The sequence below is a fragment of the Protomyctophum bolini genome (genome assembly GCF_963924005.1).
Source record: "Protomyctophum bolini genome assembly, chromosome: 16".
In the NCBI taxonomy this organism is placed as follows: Eukaryota; Metazoa; Chordata; class Actinopteri; order Myctophiformes; family Myctophidae; genus Protomyctophum; species Protomyctophum bolini.
This window is the reverse complement of record NC_137877.1, coordinates 31501959-31523234: the sequence shown is the minus strand read 5'-3', so window position 1 is coordinate 31523234 and position 21276 is coordinate 31501959. Positions and strand designations below refer to the sequence as shown.

The following is a 21276-nucleotide window of genomic DNA, read 5'->3' as shown; positions in this document are numbered from 1 at the left end:
ATTAGGCTATAGTACAACTTAGTGACCTTCAATAGAAACTCAAATATGTGTTGCTGATGAACTCAACCACAAGAACCACAGGGCAACGCCAAGTCGGACTGATTATTATAGCTTTAGAAATGTCTACTCATAGAACATTATATGCCATTATACAGTATAGGCCTAGATGAAAAGACCGTGAGAAAGCCTGCGTGACCTGACCATGCAGTGACCGCCAGGCTATATTGCAGCGGAATGAAGGAAAAGCTTTAATTTGTGGAATGCCAATTAATTTGTGATGCACGTCACGCAGATGATCAGTTTCTGTTCGGCGATCAAAAGTTGAAAAATAAATAGGCTGCCGCGCATAGACCCCATATAAGATAAATAAATAGTCTTCCGCGCATAGACAAGTGGCCTTATATGTGTTTGGTACTCGAAGGCCTGAAGGAGTATAAGAAGAAGTAACCCCACTTAATTGTATTGGCGCTGATTAGCCTACTATATTTATTTATCGGTATATGAACACATATGCGTTTAGGTAACTCTAAACAATCCCTGGCAGTAGGTGTGTACTGTATAGGTCGGAAATTCGTTCACCACGGACAGTAACGAATAGCCTACGTAATGTCCATAATGTCCATAATTAGCCTAAGATTATATTATAAAATGTTCATAGTTTAAAAGGAACTATGTGCTAAATAGTTATAGCCCTTTCCACTTTCCACTAGAAAAGGGGATAGTTCTTGAACCGAAGGAAACATATTATTGGAAATTCTTCAACGAGAGAGTGGTGAAAGGAAATGCTATATGTTTTGCAGGAACGTTGCTGAAGAGTATCTGAAGGTCGATCATCTATTATCACTTTTTCTTTCTCTCTTTGCTAGAATTAAGATGAAGCAGAACTGAAAGAATCACACACACAATGGCCTTTCAAAAGTAGGATATTATGCCTAAACTTTGAAAATAAAAGGCATCAAGTTAAGCCTATATGCGTGGCTATATCACCTGCAGGGTATTAATGGAAAACACATTTAAAGGTAGGACAAGTACAAATGATATACTTTGACAATTTTATTGCAGGATACATGCCACAAACATGCAATAGATTCACAATAGATTAACATTGCGCGCTGCCACTATAGGCTTAAAAACATGATCACTATATTGAGCAACCGACTTGCGTTCACTAGCCTATATCACATTTTGCATTATCCAACATTATCACACTAAGTAGGCCTAAAATGTGCTTTCATGTCTGAAATCAACGCATTACTGAAATATATGTATTTCCGAATACCGTAGGTCGCCATTGCGACATCTTCTTCAGACACAATGTATTGACTGCAGGAAAAAAACAAAAACAATATCAACTACTTAATAACAATACAATAACAATAATTTAAGACCAAAGTGTTACCCTGTGATAAAAACAAAACAAAAATAAAGTAATAAAACAAATGCATATACAATCACAGCTTCTTGAAATTGATCGAGAAAAGTCCAATGCTGCAGTAGCATCATCAAACACAAATAGGGATGATATAGACACCAACACACCGATGCATGATGCAATCTCACGAAAAGGTGAGATTTGAGGTAAGTTCCCGAATACGATTTTCCCTGCTCATTTTCTTCAGTTTCATCCTGCGGTTCTGGAACCAGATCTTAACCTGCCTGTCTGACAGGTTGACACCCTTGGCGATCTCTAGGCGGCGCTCCCGCGTTAGATACATGTTGAATAGAAACTCTTTTTCCAATTCTAACGTCTGGTGTTTTGTGTAGGGACATCTTTTCTTTCTTCCACTTTTTGCAGTTAACCAATTGCTTGTTGGCGTGACAGTCTTGCAGTCTGCAATAGAAACACAAGCCATAGCAGGATGACACATGCATTAGTTGTAATGTGGATTTCACCTTTACAGAATGGAAAAATGCTTCTCCCAATACAATATGTCCAGCCAGGTATACCTATAATGTTATGTCAAGTGCCATATAGGCCATGGGCATACATTTAACTGTATGGATTTAGGCCTCAAATACTTTCATCAGGGTATGAATAAATCGTTAGGGGTAGTTAACTATTAATATAATTGATAGAAATGCCGTTTTTAATTTACAGCATATTTGGTGTTTGTGCAGACAAATATATTGATATATGTCCGCTCCGCACACAAACTTGTGAAATAATGGAGACCAATAGCGTTATGCTTTGAACAAGTATACTGTTAAGTATATGTATAGGCAGAGCTTAAACGAAATGACCTTACCGCAATTGTATTCTGTAACAATTAGAGACGATATGTATACATGCGTTATATCCTCATTAACTGTATACAATTCTATATGCTATTTAAATAGAAAACAAATAATAATTAGGCTATATTTTCAAAAGTAGAGGGGGGAACAAAACACCTATAGTGTTATATTCGCTGTTGCCTATCCCTGCACCTATCCCTGCAACCTGAGAAAGGCTCTCATTAAACATTACGACTTTAGGGTTGTTTGTGTTTTATACTGGGGTTTTATGATGCTGGAGTGTTCGTATTACAGCGCCTCACGATCAAACCTTTTTATTATAAGCTACCCACCTTTCGCTTCCTTCTGTGGCAACTCAGGGCTGGAGGCAGAGGCTTCTGTGGAGCAATGCCTCTCTTCTGCGCTCGACTTCGGATCTGGACTTTCTGCGGGAATGGGTGTTATTGTTGAGGTCTCGCGGTTTTGCGGCGATTCTTCGGTTTTCTTGTCCACCTCGGCAAATGAAGACAACTGCGACTTGGGAGTGACTCTGTTCAGTTGCATCAGTGTGGTGCTTGGGCTCGTCGTCTCGTGGCAGTAGTCCTGGTGTTTCCCACTTGCGTAAGTTTGACTCAGTCTGAAATACCCTGGAACTGGGATCTCGGGACCGTCAACTGAACACGATTCAGGAATAATGTTAGAATATGCAGGGATATCTGACGTGCCGACTTTTGCTCCCTTATCCGAATACATGCAGCAGTTACTCTCTTCCTTTATGTTGTGTGAAAATGTACAATTTGTCATCTGGTTGTTGTTGCGTTGAATGGGGTCTATTCTGCAAGATCTGTTCGGATCAGTCCAATTGTCTATTTGAGGTATGTAAGAGTGGACATTCATGCCCAAATTGTGGTGGTTGACCTCCCCTCTTTTGCCGAAAGACGGCAGGAGTCCACAGGTTTGCATTCCGTAAGTTCCCATTTCTGAACCAGACGGCATGTACATGTTGCTGTTGGAGTAGAAGCTGTCCGCCCTGCAAGCACCAATTAAAGAATCCACTAAAAATGTATTTGCCGCAGGAGAGCTACTGGGGAAGGACATTTTGTTATAGGTTCTATAGCGGAGGATGTCCTTTGTAAGCTGACATGTCTAGGAAAACAATCTCCGTGGAACTCAGGATGCCTCTCTCTACCACATGACAAACCCACCAATGAAATTTGAAAATGGCCTTGAGACGCAGCCTGCTTCCCCTCCACACAGACGCATTGACTCATACTTCAGATGCAGACGTGGTCAACAGCGACCTCTACGACGCGGACTTGAAATTGGTTTTTATGTTACTCACAAAAGGGATATCAGTATCACGACTATTTAAGTGAATCATTCTTAATAAGAAATAATAAAATTAATGGAAACAAATCTGGCAACAGAAAATATATCATAAAATGTCATCCGCAGAAGCAACATTTCATAACACCTGTGTGCTGTGCGTGTGTGTGTGTGTGTGTGTGTGTGTGTGTGTGTGTGTGTGTGTGTGTGTGTGTGTGTGTGTGTGTGTGTGTGTGTGTGTGTGTGTGTGTGTGCGTGCGCGAGTGCGTGTACGTGTGTGTGTCCACCTTATAAGCTTATTACATTATTTTGCACAATATGTGATGTTTAGTGCGTGCATGCTATAGTGCATATAAGAAACAATTATGTTATGTGACATATTCTTTACTGCACTGATTACAGGCATCTGAGTCTATACGAATACGAGAAGACTAGACCATCATTTCTGTATTTGTAGGCTATGATATGTGAGCCACTCTTCCAAAGAAAAGTAGAATAAGCGTCGATTTAGGCTATAATTGTTTTGGTTGTAGGCAAATGTTAGCCCTATTTATAATGTTAATTATTACGTTTTTAATGTTTTTACATTTGCATCTCATTAACCACGTTTCAACGTTATACGTAGGCTACAAGAAAAATCAATATAGTCTATACAAAACTAACGTGTTGAAATGTCTGTCTGTGTCAATAACAAAGCCAGAAGGTAGAGACCATGCATGCATCAACCTGTCTTGTGATAAATATGATAAAATATAAGATAATATTTTAGTTAATTTAAGGTGCTGATTTGGTTTCATATATACTCGCCATATTTATGCATGATTATTTTCCATTTCAATGTTCACCTTAACGATATAGGTAAAATGCAATGCACATGTATTAGCTTGTTATACATTATTTTGCATAATATGTGATGTTTAGTATTCAAACAGCCTGTCCAAACGTCAAGTTGAAAGCAATGTTTTTCGAAGACACTGCGTCATTGAGTCCTTTTGTAGACGCTCTTGGCTGCTGCAGTAAATGCGAGATTGAAATAAGCAGAGTAAAGCATACAATCTAGTCAATATACAAAGTTTAAGGTTAGCAGAGAGAACAGCAGCCTCGACGAAACTATATAGGTAAACAATGAACTAAGCATCTGTCTAAACAACATGCTAAATAACATTCTTAACTTTTGTGGTTAGAAACATTTGGATACACACTGGTGCCACATCGAAATATTTGGAGCCGGGCAAAGCATATACAAAGGGCACAAATATTTGGAGCCAGGAATCAAATAACCGAACATAATCAGACCTTAAATTGTGGGTTTGTTGCTGTGCGTGTGTATGTGTGTGTGTGTGTGTGTGTGTGTGTGTGTGTGTGTGTGTGTGTGTGTGCGCGCGCGCGCGCGCGCGTGCATGCCATGTGAATGTTTTCCCCAATCTGTTTGGGGCCCGGCCTAGTCCGTAAACAATTAACACCGTGAAATAATTTGCAGACCACCACCAGCACCTATCACGTAGAGTCGCACATCTTGCATAGGATATATAGCTGTTAAATATCTCCCTGCATGAGATAAAATAGTTTAATCGTAATAAAAAAATGCATATAGCTTCCACTGCCTTCCAGATCTTCTGCAGTTGTTAACATTTTAAAGCTGATTTATAAGGACTATAGCTAACAACTATTTCCTATATTGTGAAATATGACAGGCCTATATACATGACCACATACAGCTCAATACATGAAAATAGCGCTATAAACAGAGTGATTAGCTGCACTTTAATTTCGTGCTGTGTCAATATTTTCTCTATAGGCCTATATATATATATATATATATATATATATATATATATATATATATATATATATATATATATATATATATATATATATATATATAATTGAATAATTTAAATTTATGGGGTGCATGCGGTTTAAAATAAAATCCGAATTCCATCAAGTCTAAGTAACAATTGGCATAAACGAAAATACACAATTCAACATACCGGTATTTCATATCAGTTTATAATAGCCTTAGCGTGATGACTGGTATTTTGCCAAAAACGTTGAAAAGTACAAAATACAAATGTAAAGCCAACATTGTACCGTTTTCCATAATGCCTATATGTGCGGTTATATATACGTATAACGCAGTGCTGAGTCAACGACAACGTGCAAGTTCTTCATATAATATATAATCACAATTCTAAAACAAAGAACATTAACCCATTGCTTTAATGTGCAAGTGCAATAATGTAATATTGTAGTTTCGTCCTCCTATAAGAACTTCTGCAACCTATTTCGTGGTTTCGTTAGGCATGCAAATAGATTTGCAATAAACTAAATTCTCAGGCAAATGGCTGTTAGTGTTTACATGTTATTCAATGGCCTAATGCTATGGGCTTATGTTCTACAAAACACAACGTAGGCCTATAGTTAACTTAATAACTAACAGAAAGTTAAGTTAGTTAAGTCTGAAATATTCATTGACTTTTTTCCAGTCGCCCTTCAGATAGGGCTCATTTGGGCTATCATTTGCCAGAAAGAAAAACTAATTCAATGATTTAGATATGAAATTATATATATATATATGATATTATGATTATTGCAGCTCGAAATGATCGGAGTCACTGTAAAAGGCTGGATTCGAGAGCCAAGACAACAATAGAAACAGACTGCTGTTGAATCGGTGGGCTAACATGTGGCATATAGTTCCACTGAAGGTATAATGAATACAAAATTCTGCCTCTTTTCAAAGGACATAATTCGGGTCACAGCGTCTATAGTTATGGATAATTAAATGAAAAATAATAATAACCATCAACCCTTGTGATATATCTGCTTTTCAATGCAGACTTAAATGTTAAATATTGCCTGCATGCAGGGCTCACCGGCTCAGTCTGCAGCTCACATTATCAGTTAAAGTTACAAGTCTGCCCTCATGTGGATAGAATGAGAATTAACGCGAGAATGTCGAGAGAACTTGGCCTACACAGTGGAACAATTTTAGTATAGGCTACAATGTCATTGTCATCAAAACATTTAAAAAAAAACGTCAGTATTTATAGCTGAATTCCTCCATGGCTCTAGATCCGATTATTTCCTCTTCAAACAAGGCCTCCAGTAAACAAATGGGTGTACACTATACATTTCACATGCACCCATTTAATTATTGTTGTAGCTTCCCGCAGTGAGAAATATTTGACATATAGTTAAAAAAAGAATGCATTTGTAATCAATGCATTTAATATGTAGATAAATATATATTTTTTATTGACCAAACACATGGTTACAAAAATAAAAGTATAGACATATAGACCATATTGATGCCAATGGTGCAGATACCAGATATACAACCGTTTCGTAGCCCAACTTGCCCAAGGTTAGTAATTTATACTCCAATTTGGGGACAAATGTATAGCAGTAGCCTATCGTTCTTTCATGAGTCATTTCAGGGGGAAATAATCCGGTTTAAATTGACATTTTACACCGCACTTTTATTCTAGCCATGAGGGCGGATTCTGCAAATGGGAATGGAGCAGTTTGCTGCCATTTGCGGATTTCTCCAAAAATACGCTCTATTCCCATTGAAATGCATTGGCATGCAGAATCCACCCTCACAATTAACTGTAAAACGGACCCATGTAAAAAATATATTCTCCAATGTTCTCTAGCCAGCTGACTCACACGAATACAAAATGTTCTTCAATTGATTGAATAACTCTAATTCGGTAGCTAGATTTCAATACAAGGTTAACATTGTGTATACACAATGTTGACTCCATGGTTATAGCCTGGAGTCAAACACTTCCACAAAAGAAAATGCCCTATATAGTTCAATTCTGGGGGTTGGAAAACCAAAGGTTCAATTGCCCCTATTTAGACATTTACAGCTACTTTTATTATACTGTCTAGACGGTTCAAGGTTTAGTAAACAGTTTTGTGTTATACATGGGAATAAAAAGCCCCGACATATACACCAGATTTCGAACGGTGACAAATCCCAGTTATAGGCTATATGTTGTGTGGACTTGGACTATATCCGACTTTGGTCACATAAAATATATTCGTGCCTAATACAGCAATGGTATGTCTACTTTATTTCACAGCACAATATACATCACATGCGTATGCATACACAAATAGTCTTGACTTAGACCAACTTTTATAAATAATTTCAGAATATAACCTGGCTGTAAATATTTGCTAACGGCAATAACGCGTAAACGCATGAAAGCAAATAAATATTGTAGATATTGTTCACAAAAATAAGTTGATTATGCAAAGAAGATCAGATCACTGTAAATTAAAATGCGTTTCGAATGACACCATTTTGATGTCCATCCATGTTCCGATAAAAAACAAAAAAGGCCCAACTAGAGCCAGAATTCGGCTGCTTGCACCCCCGTGTCTTTGAACTATAGGTTATCGTGTATCGGATGCTATCAGAATAAGGGATTCCCGGTGAAATACTGTAAGCGATCCCGGTTCAGCTTCTTCTCTTTCATTCTCCTATTCTGAAACCAAATCTTCACCTGGCGATCGGATAAATTTAACATTCTGGAAAGCTGAAGTCGCTTTTCTTTGTTTATGTACACGTTGAAGAAGAATTCTCGTTCAAGTTCTCGTAGCTGGTATTTGGAGTAGGGGCATCTCTTTTTTCTGGTTTTTGTTGAACCTATAAAAGAAAACAAGATATTTTGTTGGAGGGGAAGCAATTCATAACAGTTGTTCTAATTAAATGGATGATACAGTTAACAAGTTGCGTGGACAAATAAACTGTTGTCTCAACTTGTCTACGCAGCACAAAGGCGTGCATATAACAGATGTGCACGTGTGCGTGGGAGCGCGCGACATGCACTCTCACGCGCGCGCGCTCTCTCTCTCACACACACACACACACACACACACACACACACACACACACACACACACACGGCCTAAAAAAATACATTAAGTTAATTTGACTTTAAAAAAGGTTTACATTTAAAAAGGTATACGGGTTAACTGTATCATGTTGGAATTTTTTAGCAGGTTAACATATGCCCATGCCATACATGGCCTATATAGGCTATGGAATAGCACTAGCCCCTATAATAAAATGCTATGCAATTATCTTAAGAGGTCTGCATCCTATAAGAAATATTTCCATTCCCGTGAATGAACATACGTGTCAATAGCCTACATTACACATTTATCAGAAAAATAACTTTGGGACACTTAAATGTTTCCCATTGTAAATATCTTTACAGCCATAAAAGTAAAGCTTATTGGGATATAAAATCTTTTGCATGCTTATAAAGCGGCACATAAAACTAGACCGACACGGTATGTGAACATCTCGGTTACTAGCCTATAGCCTACTATATGGTGTGCATATACTAGGCTAGTAAAGGCTACTATTGTCTGGAAAGCACATACTTTGTTCGTTGTTCCCTTCCCCGCAGTTAGAGGATGAATCTTCATCGATGTTCTCAGCAGACTCCGCTTTAGGCTTATCTGAAGTCACCTTATTGTCTGCATCGTCTTCGCTGACGCCGGAGTCTGTCTTTTGTTTTGGGTGTTCGTGGTTGGGTTTCTCCGAGGTTGCACCATCCAAAAACTGATCAAAGCCTTGAGGCAGAACCCCATTTCGGCCAACGCTGGTAAAGAAGTTGCACGGCGAGCTCGTCCCTCCGTGGTGGCCGTACAATGACTCGTTTTTGAATATCACATCCGCCCTGGTAGATGACTGCATCAAGTCCCTGTGCATTATCTCGTCCGTTGAATAGTAAGAGGCGTAATTGCCCCTGTAGTGCCATTTGCTAGGATGGTCCAGTCCATAGTCCCTGAAAGCGACTTCCCGAACAGGTTGGACTTGAGCTATGTTTGCAGAATAGGGGAAATTAATCTGACACGAAGTAGTCTGCGGTAAAAAGGAGGAGACTGATGTGAAATCAGGTGCCGAAACGTAATATGTACAACTCGGTAAGTACATATTTGCGGCGCAGTTGCTGCGATCATCGTATTCCGTCATCTCTCCCCTTCCTTCTTTAGGAATAGCGAAAGCAATTGGAGGCTGGAGTGTGTTAAACTTTGTCCATCTATTGCACCATAGGCGTGTGTAAAGAACCCGCGAGGGAGAAAAAATCGGAAACGTAGGCAGACCTGCAATTCATCTTGATCGATTCTTGAGGTAATTGTGTCATGTGATCCGCAGAAGAAATTACCATACATCAATATCAGTCATTAAAAACTGTCCAGAGAAACTCATGTGGGCTCTTGCACGAGAGTTCATTGGTTGTCGGGGCGCCCAGGCAACTCCTCTCTGCCGTCTTGTCCTATAGCTCACGAAAAGAAAAATTGTGAACCACCATGGAATATTTATTTCATAGAGGGTTTAGGGGCACATAATCTTCATCACGCAATTATAGTCACTGCATTCTGAGGAATTAGGTTAACCATGCATAATAACAATGCGTTGACTTGGCGCCCTGACTTTCTTTGGGATTTGGAACATTGAAAGTGACCTCTATATAAGGCCATAGCGCATACGCAGTAAGGCTGACTAATAAGATTCAACATAGCAATGATCACACATGATGCAACTCCAAGTCCACGAGCAAGTCCACCCTTGCTCTTCGCTATACCGACACAAAAGCAATGCAGATTCCAAACCAGATATAATTTAATGCACGTGTATAGCATAACCTATACTTTTGACATTATTTGAGGGAAATCATTCGCTGGACATTAATCCAGCGAATAAAGGTATAGCCTAATTCTAAAAAAATAACCTGTATCATAGAAGCTATTGACTAACCATGGTGGAAAAACTCCGTTGAAGTTCAGGCATCCTAAATCAAATATATGCATCCAATGTGCACGTTTTGATTAAACCAGTAAAATAGGCTAACTCGTGGCAAAGCATATAATTTAGCTTACCTTAATATTCTTAAATTGCAGATGGACGATGTTTTAAAATCCGAATAAAGATGCATATTATAACGTTCAGCTGCGATGTTCTTCGGGCAACGCATTTTCTTCATATTAAGCTAAACATCAAGGTTAAACACGTACAGAGACATTGCCAAGTACAAAACAAGTGCGCTGGCTTTGACCGTCTGCGGTGTGACGTGTTGTGCTCCAAGCATTCACAAACCCTCAGCACTCAAATGATTTTATTGCACAGACAAAGGGAAAGCATTCTAAAGTGCATGCAGGCAAACAGTCTAATATAGGCCTATAGCTACTTAATATATTCAAGGCTTGGCCAGTATTTTGTTAGTTTAGGTGTGCAGGTTTTGCTTATTAAACACGACTTCTGTTTGCAGTATAGGCTATATGCTCCGGATATAGGCTTTAGCAGCCTATATCTTTGATAAACTAATTAACACGAACCCTTATGCAGAAGGAGGTCTATTAGTATACGATTTAAATAAGTAGGCCATACACCATACCACATCTCCTCAACTGCAAATATAAATATGTTCCATTTAAATCTCCATGTGTGGTGCTGGAGTAGTTTTCATTTTGATTAGAGCGTTGTATAAATGTCACTATTGTATGAGTTTTCAGGCTATAAGGCAGGCTAATTATACCATGCGGATTATTATTACATTTAGCATATCTAGACCTTTTACGCACTGCAGCGCAAATCTATGTGCGTATCAAAAGCCTTGATTTGAATACTTCCATTCCACTCATGAAAATGAATGTATATATTGTAGCCTATATCCAACAGCAAATTCCTAGATGAATACACCTTTATTATACTAATGTAGGCCTAATTTTATTTTATTACAAATGAAATGATAGTGAGGAATGTCTTGCTGCACTTTGTTTGCACTTATTCCCAAGGAAGAAGTACAAACAAAGTGAGGTTGTAAGTGTTTAGTGTTGTAATAGTCTACAATTAAAACTAAGCCATTGTTAAACACGGGACATTGCAGTTAAGGTCTATAGCTTTAAATAAGTTTTGCATGCTACGGGTTTGGTACAAAAACAAATGCTATTGAGTCAGAATTAGGTTACAGCTTTTCTATAATAATCACAGCAGCAAAGATCCAAGTGGTTTTTCGCTGAAAAGCCGAGGAACCAACCATTAACAGCACATGTAATTTGACCTTGCCATTTCGGACTAGCTATGTTTGGGAAAGGACTAGTGCGTTTAGATACTTATAGGATCGAGGGAGAACGTCATTCACACATTTGGCATTTAAAATGACTGCTTACAAACGGGTGAAGCTTGTGATAATATTTTTTGGAGAATTACATGAGCCTACTTACTTGACCTTAACTTTGTTTTGACGCTCTCAAAACCGAGAATAGCCTAGCTAGCCTATAAGCTATATAATGTTGGAAAGGATCCTGGCCCAAATAAATGAAAGACGTGCAGGTAATGAACATGCAAACATGTGTGTGTGTGTGTGTGTGTGTGTGTGTGTGTGTGTGTGTGTGTGTGTGTGTGTGTGTGTGTAACATGCATAAGATTGTGCATTGTTCAGGCTATACCCTGTAATAATACAATGTTTCAAATATGTGGCAGATGAACTTAGGCTATATAGTGCATATGAAACTATTGTTTATTTTAGGCATGATTTTATGTTGTCCCCTGCTCTTAACAAATGTTTGTATACACAACCGCTCAGTGATTAACTAGAGAGCCATCCCCAATGCTCTTTACGTATTTGTGGTTTGTTATGGTGCCTTATCTTTCAAGGTCATCATGGTGGTCTATGTCTTTAGAACCATACAGGCCTAGTGGTGGATAGAATTTAGTCTTGTAAATGTCTAACATGTATGCATTTGGATTCCAGAAAGTGCTGTGTAAGAGTGAATGACGCATGCTATAGCTACATTGCATGAAACAAAATTGATATACATATATAGCCTAGGCTACATCTCTAAAATAGACCAAAAGACAAGTTGAGGAGGACGTTAATTGTTTCTAAATTATCAGGATTTTGAATAGAGTTTTAGTATGAGTAACCTCAAAATAGTTTAGCTTTCCCCCCCGTTGCGTGTAAAGTGCTGCTAGTGCGTGCTACAGGTATAGTGGTCCACCATATACCATGCAGATTAGGCTAGACATATCGGTATATGTCAGTGATGGAAATCGGAAGGACTCCGAAAAGCTTATGGTTGATAAATGCGACCGCATATACTATTCCAAATTATGCTGAAGAAAAGTTTAAATATTTACTATATGTGTAAGTACACCGTATAACACACGTGCGCAGCATATATATAAAGTGAAAACTCCACCTCAACTGTTTCTCACTTTGTTTGACACCGTGGTTGAATTAATTCCTGATTCAATGTCTGAATGTAGGCCTATAGACTATATGAAGTATATATTAAGAGATTGAGAAACGGAAATGAGCAATAATATAGGCTATACAACATGTATAGGTATATAGGTATGCAACGGCATCATCTTTCTCGGCTGCATGCAATCTCTGTTATCTCTTTTTGTTGTTAAAGAGTAATTGTGACTTTTAAAATACTAAAAAATGTCAATTGGCTGTTGGTGAATTCCATATCGCTTTTGACCAGTTGAATTTCACAAAGTATCCCACAGCAGGCGAGGGAAGAATAAATTCATTTTGAATATAATTGGATTTAATTCGGACGTCACATAAACACATATAAGAACCACAATTTTACCGATTTAGTAACCGATGGTCCACGAAATGAAACTACCCAATCCGCCTGTATATAAGATCCCCGTACGAAAGTTTAAATTCCACGTCTCCTCTCTAATTATTACACTCCAACAATAATGGAACCTGCAACTAACCTGCAACCGAATGAAGCACTCTGCGAGTCTGCGCATTGGCAGAAACCGGACTTGAAAAGCAATGCCCAAAGCACAGCTTGGCCTAAAACGTTATATTTGATTTCAGAGGTCGTTTGTAGAACAGGCTTGCAGCTGCTAATGGTCACATATGGTTTGAATGTAATATCCACCCACCATTATTTTATTGCAGTTCTATCAGCATTTTCATATAGGAAACAGAGCAGCGTCTCGGGGAATATTGTTCCACATGCTTTCAGTAGGCTACAACTGCTCGTATAGCCTACAATGAAATAGCCTTTATAAACTCTCCGACAACCGTATGAAACGTCTACTTTTACAGACCAAGGAACATTTGGAACCAACTATGAACTGTACTGAGGCCTGAGGCTATGCAGACAGAATAGCAAGCAACCTCTGGTGGACACGGTCCCAGGGAAAGGCTCTAATTGAGGATATAAAAGAACTTCAGAAATGCGGCATTTGACATTTTATTGGACAAGTTAGACAACATGCATGAAATGAACATTTTTTCCCCCCCAAATACAGATTTGTATTTTGGAGGCTATTTTTTCCATTTATTTATTTCAAAGTTTCCCCGTCCGTCGACAAACATGAACTTGAGTTCAGACTGCGGATTCCAATCCTGCAGACAAACAAAACAGGCCCATAAAGCCAGGCTGCATACAAAATGCACACACCGTATAGGCTATAGCCCCAGTTCCAAACGGCCTGCCCATTCATGTTGATGTAAAAGAAAGCAATACACTTGACTTTATACAGTAACTTCCCACACAGCACAACACGTTTAGCATTTTTGTATAGCAATGTCAAAACCTTCTGGACCAGGATCACTCTATAGTATTTAAATTAATTTAACTTGGGCCGTTTAATTCGCTTGGGATTAATCACATTTTTTTCGTGCGTGGATGGATTGTGCGTGTGTGTAGGCCTACAGTCTAACAAGTTCAGCAATACACAAGATTTACATTTTTACATAACAGTATATAGTTTTCATAAACGAATTCGTGCAAGGACGTGCTTCAGTTTTCAAAAGAAAGCACTAAAACGGTTATTTCGTGTCAACTTCCAATCGCACTCTTTTGAGTTAACAATTTTGCCTGTTATCCACATTAACGTGATCAAGCCACGATGCTATATCAGTACATGGAAAATGTTTGTTCGCGCATCATTAGACGTTTTTTCTTCATTCTTCGGTTCTGAAACCAGATTTTCACTTGCTGATCACTCAAATCCAGTCTGTCTGACAGCTCCTTCCTTTTCTGTCTGTTTATGAATTCATTCATCATGAATTCATTCTCAAGTTCAACGAGCTGCTGCTTTGTGTAAGGCTTTCTCTTCTTTCTGGTTCTCACTTGTGACGAGCACCATGGGACACCTGCAAGGAAAATGGAAAACCATATGAAATAAACATTTTAAGCAGGTGATAATATACTGTGAGGAATTTCTTCACATAGCACACTACAACTTACTTCCCACCAAAGAGAAGCTATATGTTTGCAAGCATTCAAAGTGTCAAAATAACAGAATATATAGGTAAAGTCCATGCACTTACCGTCTGCAAAGGTCGGTCTACACGTATTGAGTTTGTTCGAAGATAGGTGAAGTGAATCCTGCGCCTGCTTAGTAACGGTCTCAATAGCTTGATCTGAGGCATTCGGATCGAGCTGAGCAGCAGCAGAACTGTGGGGCCGGCTGTCCAGACTTGAGTATTCATATTTGGAGCTGCGAGTACTGGTGACTCCATGCTCCAGAGGAAAGACGTGTTTACCAGATGCCCCTGGTTTGTGGTCAGTGTCCTGAAAACAGTATCTGCCCGATTCCTCCAAATGTCCCTTGGCATGGCCGATTTGATTATTTACAGGCGCAGAGTTTGGGAGAAACGACGGAGAGTAGCCCCCAAAGGCGCGGTTCTGTGGCGGTGATGATGTGCACGAACTTGAGGAAGTCCACGGGAGCGTGCACACCTCTCTCCTATTGTAGGAGATCTGATGAAGCGCGGGTATATGGGCGCCTCCATTGCCCCGCAAGTTAGAGAAATACAACGACTCTGGAGTAGAAAAATTCAACAGAGAACCAACATAGCCAGTATTTAAAGGATTCCGTTCACACATTTCCATGGAGCTTTCTCACGCGCTTCTTGCTATGCTTTTAGCAACTCCTAAAGAATAAAGGGTAGGTAGCCTAATTGTTGATTTGTTAATACAGTGTCACGTGATATGCAAAGCATGTTCCCTCCCACCCTTGCCCATACTGCAAAGCAAAATATTCCATAAGGAAATATTATTTGTGGGGGTGGGGGTGATGAAGGTAAATTTTTTGCACCATTTTATGTGTTCTTTCTCATTCAGATATTGCTCTGAAATATTCGAATATCTCCAAATCAGAACCCCGTATGGCAAACCGTTAATTCGTTGTGGTAACACATATGATACAAAAACGAGCAAATTCACATACCTTGCATGCAACATTGTGATACAACCAAACCATTCAGGTCGAGACCCAAAAGAGAGATTAGACGTTTGCTCGGGACCCAAACTAGTAAAAATAGCAAGCGCAGAAAGCATTGCTTCTTACAGCACTGTGACCTTTGGATCAGCTATTTTTACTTATTTTATTTACGGAATTCCTTAGATTTGTTTGTTTTAATGTTTTAATTTAAACATATATATTCAAATATATATTTTGCATCATTAGTTTACATGTCGCACGCTCATCACAAAGTAAATGTAAAACAAAACACTTTTGAAAATTCTCACATAATAATCTAGGGCCTATGGACGATTATATTTTTTTTGAGAGAAACAAATCCACAGGTGCATTGCTTTAACATGTAATAGCATGGTATTTATTTACAATGGGAATTGTAAAAATAAAATACAAGTTAAAAGAAATAAAGAAAATGTAGGCCTACATATATTACATCGCATCGAGAGCTTTTTAAATGCACACCCGCATAAGCTGTATCGCTATAGCTCTGATTATCTCAATCAACCCAAGACGACCCACATATTTTGTAGGCCTACACGCCCAAAATGGATATAACCGTCATACGGTCAAACCTACTGTATATGTATTCATAGAGTAGGCTATAGAACAAAATAGTTTGTAAAACACAGCGCACGACTGGCCAGTTACATTTATAAACTGAAGTATCAGAGGAAAAACGTGCGACTATAGGCTATAGTCCTATTGTTAGACGGTTAAATAACAAATGTTTGTGGTATCTGCAGTCATTGGGGGAAAAAATATATATAGCTGATAAAACCAAACAGGAAATGAATACACGCATGACGCATCCGAAGGTAGGTAATAAGCACCCTTTATCCTTTCCTCTCTTTTTTGCAGCCTATATATAGTTTTTGAGATATTCCAATTTCCAAGCCAAATATTTAACAGTTAAGCCTACAATTCAGCTTTACTTCACAGATAGGTCGACCATTCCATTTCAAGCTAAATGATTTAGTCAATTGCAATGTTGTAGCAGCTATACAACATTCCACAAATGATGCTATTTCAAAAAGTGTCGCCGCATCATGCCGTAATTTTGAAGTCTCATGTCATGAAGGAAATTCGACAGTATTTAGACATTTGCCATTATCACAGGTACAACATTAAATTAAAATCAACTTCCGTAAGCCTGCCAGTATAGATGTGAACTGGCTGCTGTGTTGCAGCTTTTAAGACATATGCATTGTAGTTCAAGGTCAAAAACCATGCAGGGTGCTGCGTGCATGAGTGATTATATGAAGTAAAACAAGTCCAAGTGCATATCGCCAGTGGTGTGGAGGCTGCATTTCTCTTCATGGATAATTGGCTTGCTCTTTTAAATCGAATAGCCTAATGTGGGACTATATAGGAGCACATATACTTATGCCATTGTCGATTAAATATCAAAGAGTCAGCAATGTACCCGTCGGTCTAACCGTCATTAAGACTATAGCATATATTCAAAATGACAGCAGACGGGGAACAGGGAACATTTTAAAGCCTACGGTGGAAAAGGAAATTGCAAAGTACAATATGACTAAATCACAAACAATATTTCATGGGGAAATAAATTGAAGTGCTATGGGATTAATCCAGCAGAGGGCGATATACGTCCATAAATAGTTGCATTTTATTGCACAGAGTACAAAAGAAATCTCAATATCAATGGCCATCAGTTTTAGTATAACATTTGAAATCTTTACCTGTTATTGTTATTTTAAAGGAACTACTAAGGAATCTAGAGCATTATATAGGCTACAGGCATACGTCCTTATATTATATATATATGGCAATTAAACGCATATGCATGCATGCAGGTAAGTATGTATAGTTGAGATAGATATACTCCACTGTTACGTTCTTAGTTTATACATGATTCATGATAACTATACTTTTGATATATGTGATGTATGCCATGCTTTTTGTTTTTGCTTAAATGTATGCCATGCTTTTGTTTTTGCTTAAATGTAAGTCGCTCTGGATCAAGAGCGTCTGCCTAAATTGTAAATTGTAACAGAAAGGAAGGAGCCTATTAAATAAGTAGCCTAAGTTGTATCATCTATCATGAGTATTATTATCATTATTTGCCTATTATCAGTTTAATCCGAAATTAAATTAAATTACAACAATATATTATGTGCGTTTTAACTTTTTAACTGTTTTAGTGTAATATTCGAAGCAAGTTTGTTTTAGACTTTGCTAGGCGGTTAATTTAAAGGAGTGAGCTTATCAAAGTCGCATGACATTTTAGGCTACTCTACATCATAGGCTTCAATGTAACAAAGAGTCTCAAATAGAACAAAATATATATAGGCCTATATTACACTAATGCCTAATTCAAGTTGCTCTGAGCTGCTCATTCTTGCACAGAATAGGAGCACAAATAGCCCATATACAAAATCCTCACGGGCACAAATTTAAACACAGGCCACTTCATCTTCAAAACAAATGCAAAAAAAAACACGTGTTAGCAAGTCATTCCGTGTTGCAGCTAAATTCGTGTCATTTTCTTTAATTTGACATTGATTCATTCCAGTTTAAAAATTCATAGAGGCTATGTATAGTTCCCCAAAGCATGTGTCATTCTAAATGACAGAATGCATGCCCTCATTTAAAAATATAGTCTAGTTTTAGACTTTCAGAGTTAAATTAACTCCCAGAACTGCATGGGCTTTAGCCTATACGTGAGAAAGGCTCATTTTAGTGTCATTTATGATACTTCCTTGAGTTCCTTCCCAGACGTGGTACGACGACTGCAGGAGCCAAATTGTTGTCGTTAGACGGGTTGTTTTCCAGACCCTTTGAAGGAAGCTATCCGCCATCCTTTGTCCTTGGTAATAAACTTGCTTGTGGTTTACCCTCGTTCAAGTTCTTTGGGGTGACTATTCGATTGGTTTTATTGATGCAATGTTTTTGCACGAAGAGAATCTAAGAACATTCTCAATGACCTATAGGATATCCTTATAACTCTTGAGTTTCTTGAGTCCTAATGAAATCTAAACTGGCGCATCCGCCCAAGGAATACAGTTTTGTTAATGTCTTATTTCTCTAAACACTAAATTGGGACATTATTTGTTTTCATATCATCGCTATACGCTAAAGCTAAAGCCTGGGCCTGTAGTATAGCGGCTATAGCCTAATAATTGTGACAACAAGACTGGTGAGCCAATTGGTAAATCACGAGGTTTAGGCCTATAGCAATATTAAATCAGTGTTGAGGCTACACCTGCAACATTGCGTATTTGAGATCTCACGAGTCAAACGTCTTCAAAATATATCGGATTGTCTCCTTATAGCCTATAGCCCAATTAGGCTGTTATCGTCCCATTCACATTTCACATGTGAAAACATCAAATGCGTGTTACTTATCACATTGACACATATAACTTGTAAGACGGCTGGTGTTGCAGAAGGATTTGACTTGGCATAATGGTAGTCAGAGACTATAATATGCTATAGGCCTACACTATATTGCCGTGGTCTGAATAAACCGTGAATTCTGAAAGCATGAGACCTAAATACTCAGAAAAGTTCCTTCCGATTGATGCCAAATTAACGACATTAGTAGGTCAAGCCATTTCTTAACAGGCAGTTTAAATGCTGGAATAGGCATAGATTCTATGCCTATTCCATGCCATAGAAGAAGCAAATCCTGCTGGATTGCTATACATGATGGCGGCAGCGGCTGCTCAAATAAATTGCCATGGTGGCAATACAATTAATACAATTTATTATTCAAAAGATATTATTCAAAGGCTATCCTCCAGGCTAAATAATAAATATACACTTTAGACTGATTAAAATAAAGAAATAGTGCATGGGTGCATCATATGAATAGGGTAATTTAGACAGAATGGGGAAAAAGATATTTAGAGATACAATAGATTATAATTATGAAATGAAAATAGCCCTTATTGATATACTGATTGGAAGAAATATGCATTTAAATTTAAACATCGAAAACATTTCAGTGTCACCCAAGAAAATAACCACAAGTTAGGCTTTACATGTCATTCTATAGTTCTATATCAACATTGTATAATGTATAGTTAAAATAAGGGTCTTGGTATTTGTATTCACATAAAAGTGCCAGTAGATGGCTCTCTTACTCAACACAAAAGCAGAAGTCAAGGCACATAATGAGCAAGGGTCCTATTTTCTAAAGTGTAGACAACCTACAGAATGGCTTGTATACTGATGGCCAGACAACAAATACCTTAAACAGACAGACGAGTTCACAAAGTTCCCCTCTTTTGTTCACCTCTAAAACAAGAATTTTGGAGAAACCTGCACGAGGCAGTCTAAAGCATGGACTTCAGGCCTACTATATGCTTCTGATCTTAAACTTGGTACAGCAAACAACTAAAGATGAGGGCAAAAATTGGGACAAAACTTTAATGCATCAGCACCATGCGGCACAGACAGAGGCTTAAAACAACAGTGCGAATGATGGTTGAGAACTCGTCATAATGATTTGAACCACTGAACGTCAACTAACAAATCTGAGAGCTTCATATTTCTGGAACAATTCTGAAGGTTAGTATTTTGTTCTTTATCAGCTCTCTCCTATTCTTTTGAGAAGCAGGTGGTTAGTATTTTGTTCATTATCAGCTCTCTCCTATTCTTTTGAGAAGCACGTAGGCTTTAAATTTGGCTGTTGAGGATGCATGATTCCTCTGGTAATCTAATGCAGGATGAAAGTACAAAAAGGTGTAAAGAGAATGATAAAGGGATGGGGCTAAACTTTAATATGTTGTTGCTGTCCAGCAACAACAATATAAATCAATGCTATATTGACCCTTTATGTCTGTGTGTTGGTTAAAAAAATATTGAACCATTGGAAAGTTGTTTTTTTAACTTGTTTTTTCATAAATCAGTGCTATTGAACACCCTTTGTCCGTGTGCATGTAAAAGAAAATATTGAACCAATGAAAAGTATTAAAAAGAGCTTCGACAAAAACCTCCTATAACTCTTGAGCTGGATGTTTTTTTTCCTGAAAAATGGTGGTAGGTGGTTTCATCCAGACAGCAGAGATGTTATGATAGTGATATGCCCTTTCCAAGTTTCTTAAACATCATGCTAAAGACAAAAATATGAGTATATGGTTTTGAGTGGCACCAGTTGATTTGTTTGAGGGCCTGTCAATTTTCATCTTCTTGCAAAAAGAACTAAATATACAGTAACGTTTTTGTGGTTGATAGTGGGTACCAGTGATCAACAGTTCAATCTCACACAGGACAACACCAATTGGTTGTTTTCAAAACATGTAGCATGGCCGGGCTATGATCTGCTGCAATGTGACAACTGACAATCATAAAAAACATGTAGCATGGGCTATGATCTGCTGCAATGTGACAACTGACAATCATAAAAAACATTTAGCATGGGCTATGATCTGCTGCAATGTGACAACTGACAACATACAAAAGTGAGATATTGCTGTTTTACAGCAACTGGCACA

The 21276-nt window shown here is 38.2% G+C and overlaps 3 protein-coding genes across 3 annotated transcripts; all 3 read right to left on the bottom strand.

Annotated features, from left to right (window-relative positions):
• Nucleotides 1-1117: 1117 nt before the first annotated feature.
• On the bottom strand, nt 1118-3339 carry hoxd10a (homeobox D10a). The gene is made up of 2 exons (XM_080785556.1): nt 2568-3339; nt 1118-1831 (listed from the first exon to the last, which is right to left on the bottom strand). Exons 1-2 carry the CDS (start codon nt 3310-3312, stop codon nt 1557-1559), a joined length of 1020 nt encoding a protein of 339 aa, XP_080641682.1. The 5' UTR covers nt 3313-3339; the 3' UTR covers nt 1118-1556.
• A 3442-nt stretch (nt 3340-6781) lies between these two features.
• hoxd11a (homeobox D11a) lies at nt 6782-9553 on the bottom strand. Its single transcript, XM_080786135.1, has 2 exons — nt 8947-9553; nt 6782-8203 (listed from the first exon to the last, which is right to left on the bottom strand). The coding sequence occupies exons 1-2, from the start codon at nt 9539-9541 to the stop codon at nt 7971-7973; spliced, it is 828 nt and encodes a 275-aa protein (XP_080642261.1). The 5' UTR covers nt 9542-9553; the 3' UTR covers nt 6782-7970.
• A 4266-nt stretch (nt 9554-13819) lies between these two features.
• On the bottom strand, nt 13820-15444 carry hoxd12a (homeobox D12a; the record flags this gene model as incomplete). Its single annotated transcript, XM_080785717.1, has 2 exons — nt 13820-14702; nt 14880-15444. 2 exons carry the CDS (start codon nt 15442-15444, stop codon nt 14464-14466), a joined length of 804 nt encoding a protein of 267 aa, XP_080641843.1. The 3' UTR covers nt 13820-14463.
• Nucleotides 15445-21276: the final 5832 nt, after the last annotated feature.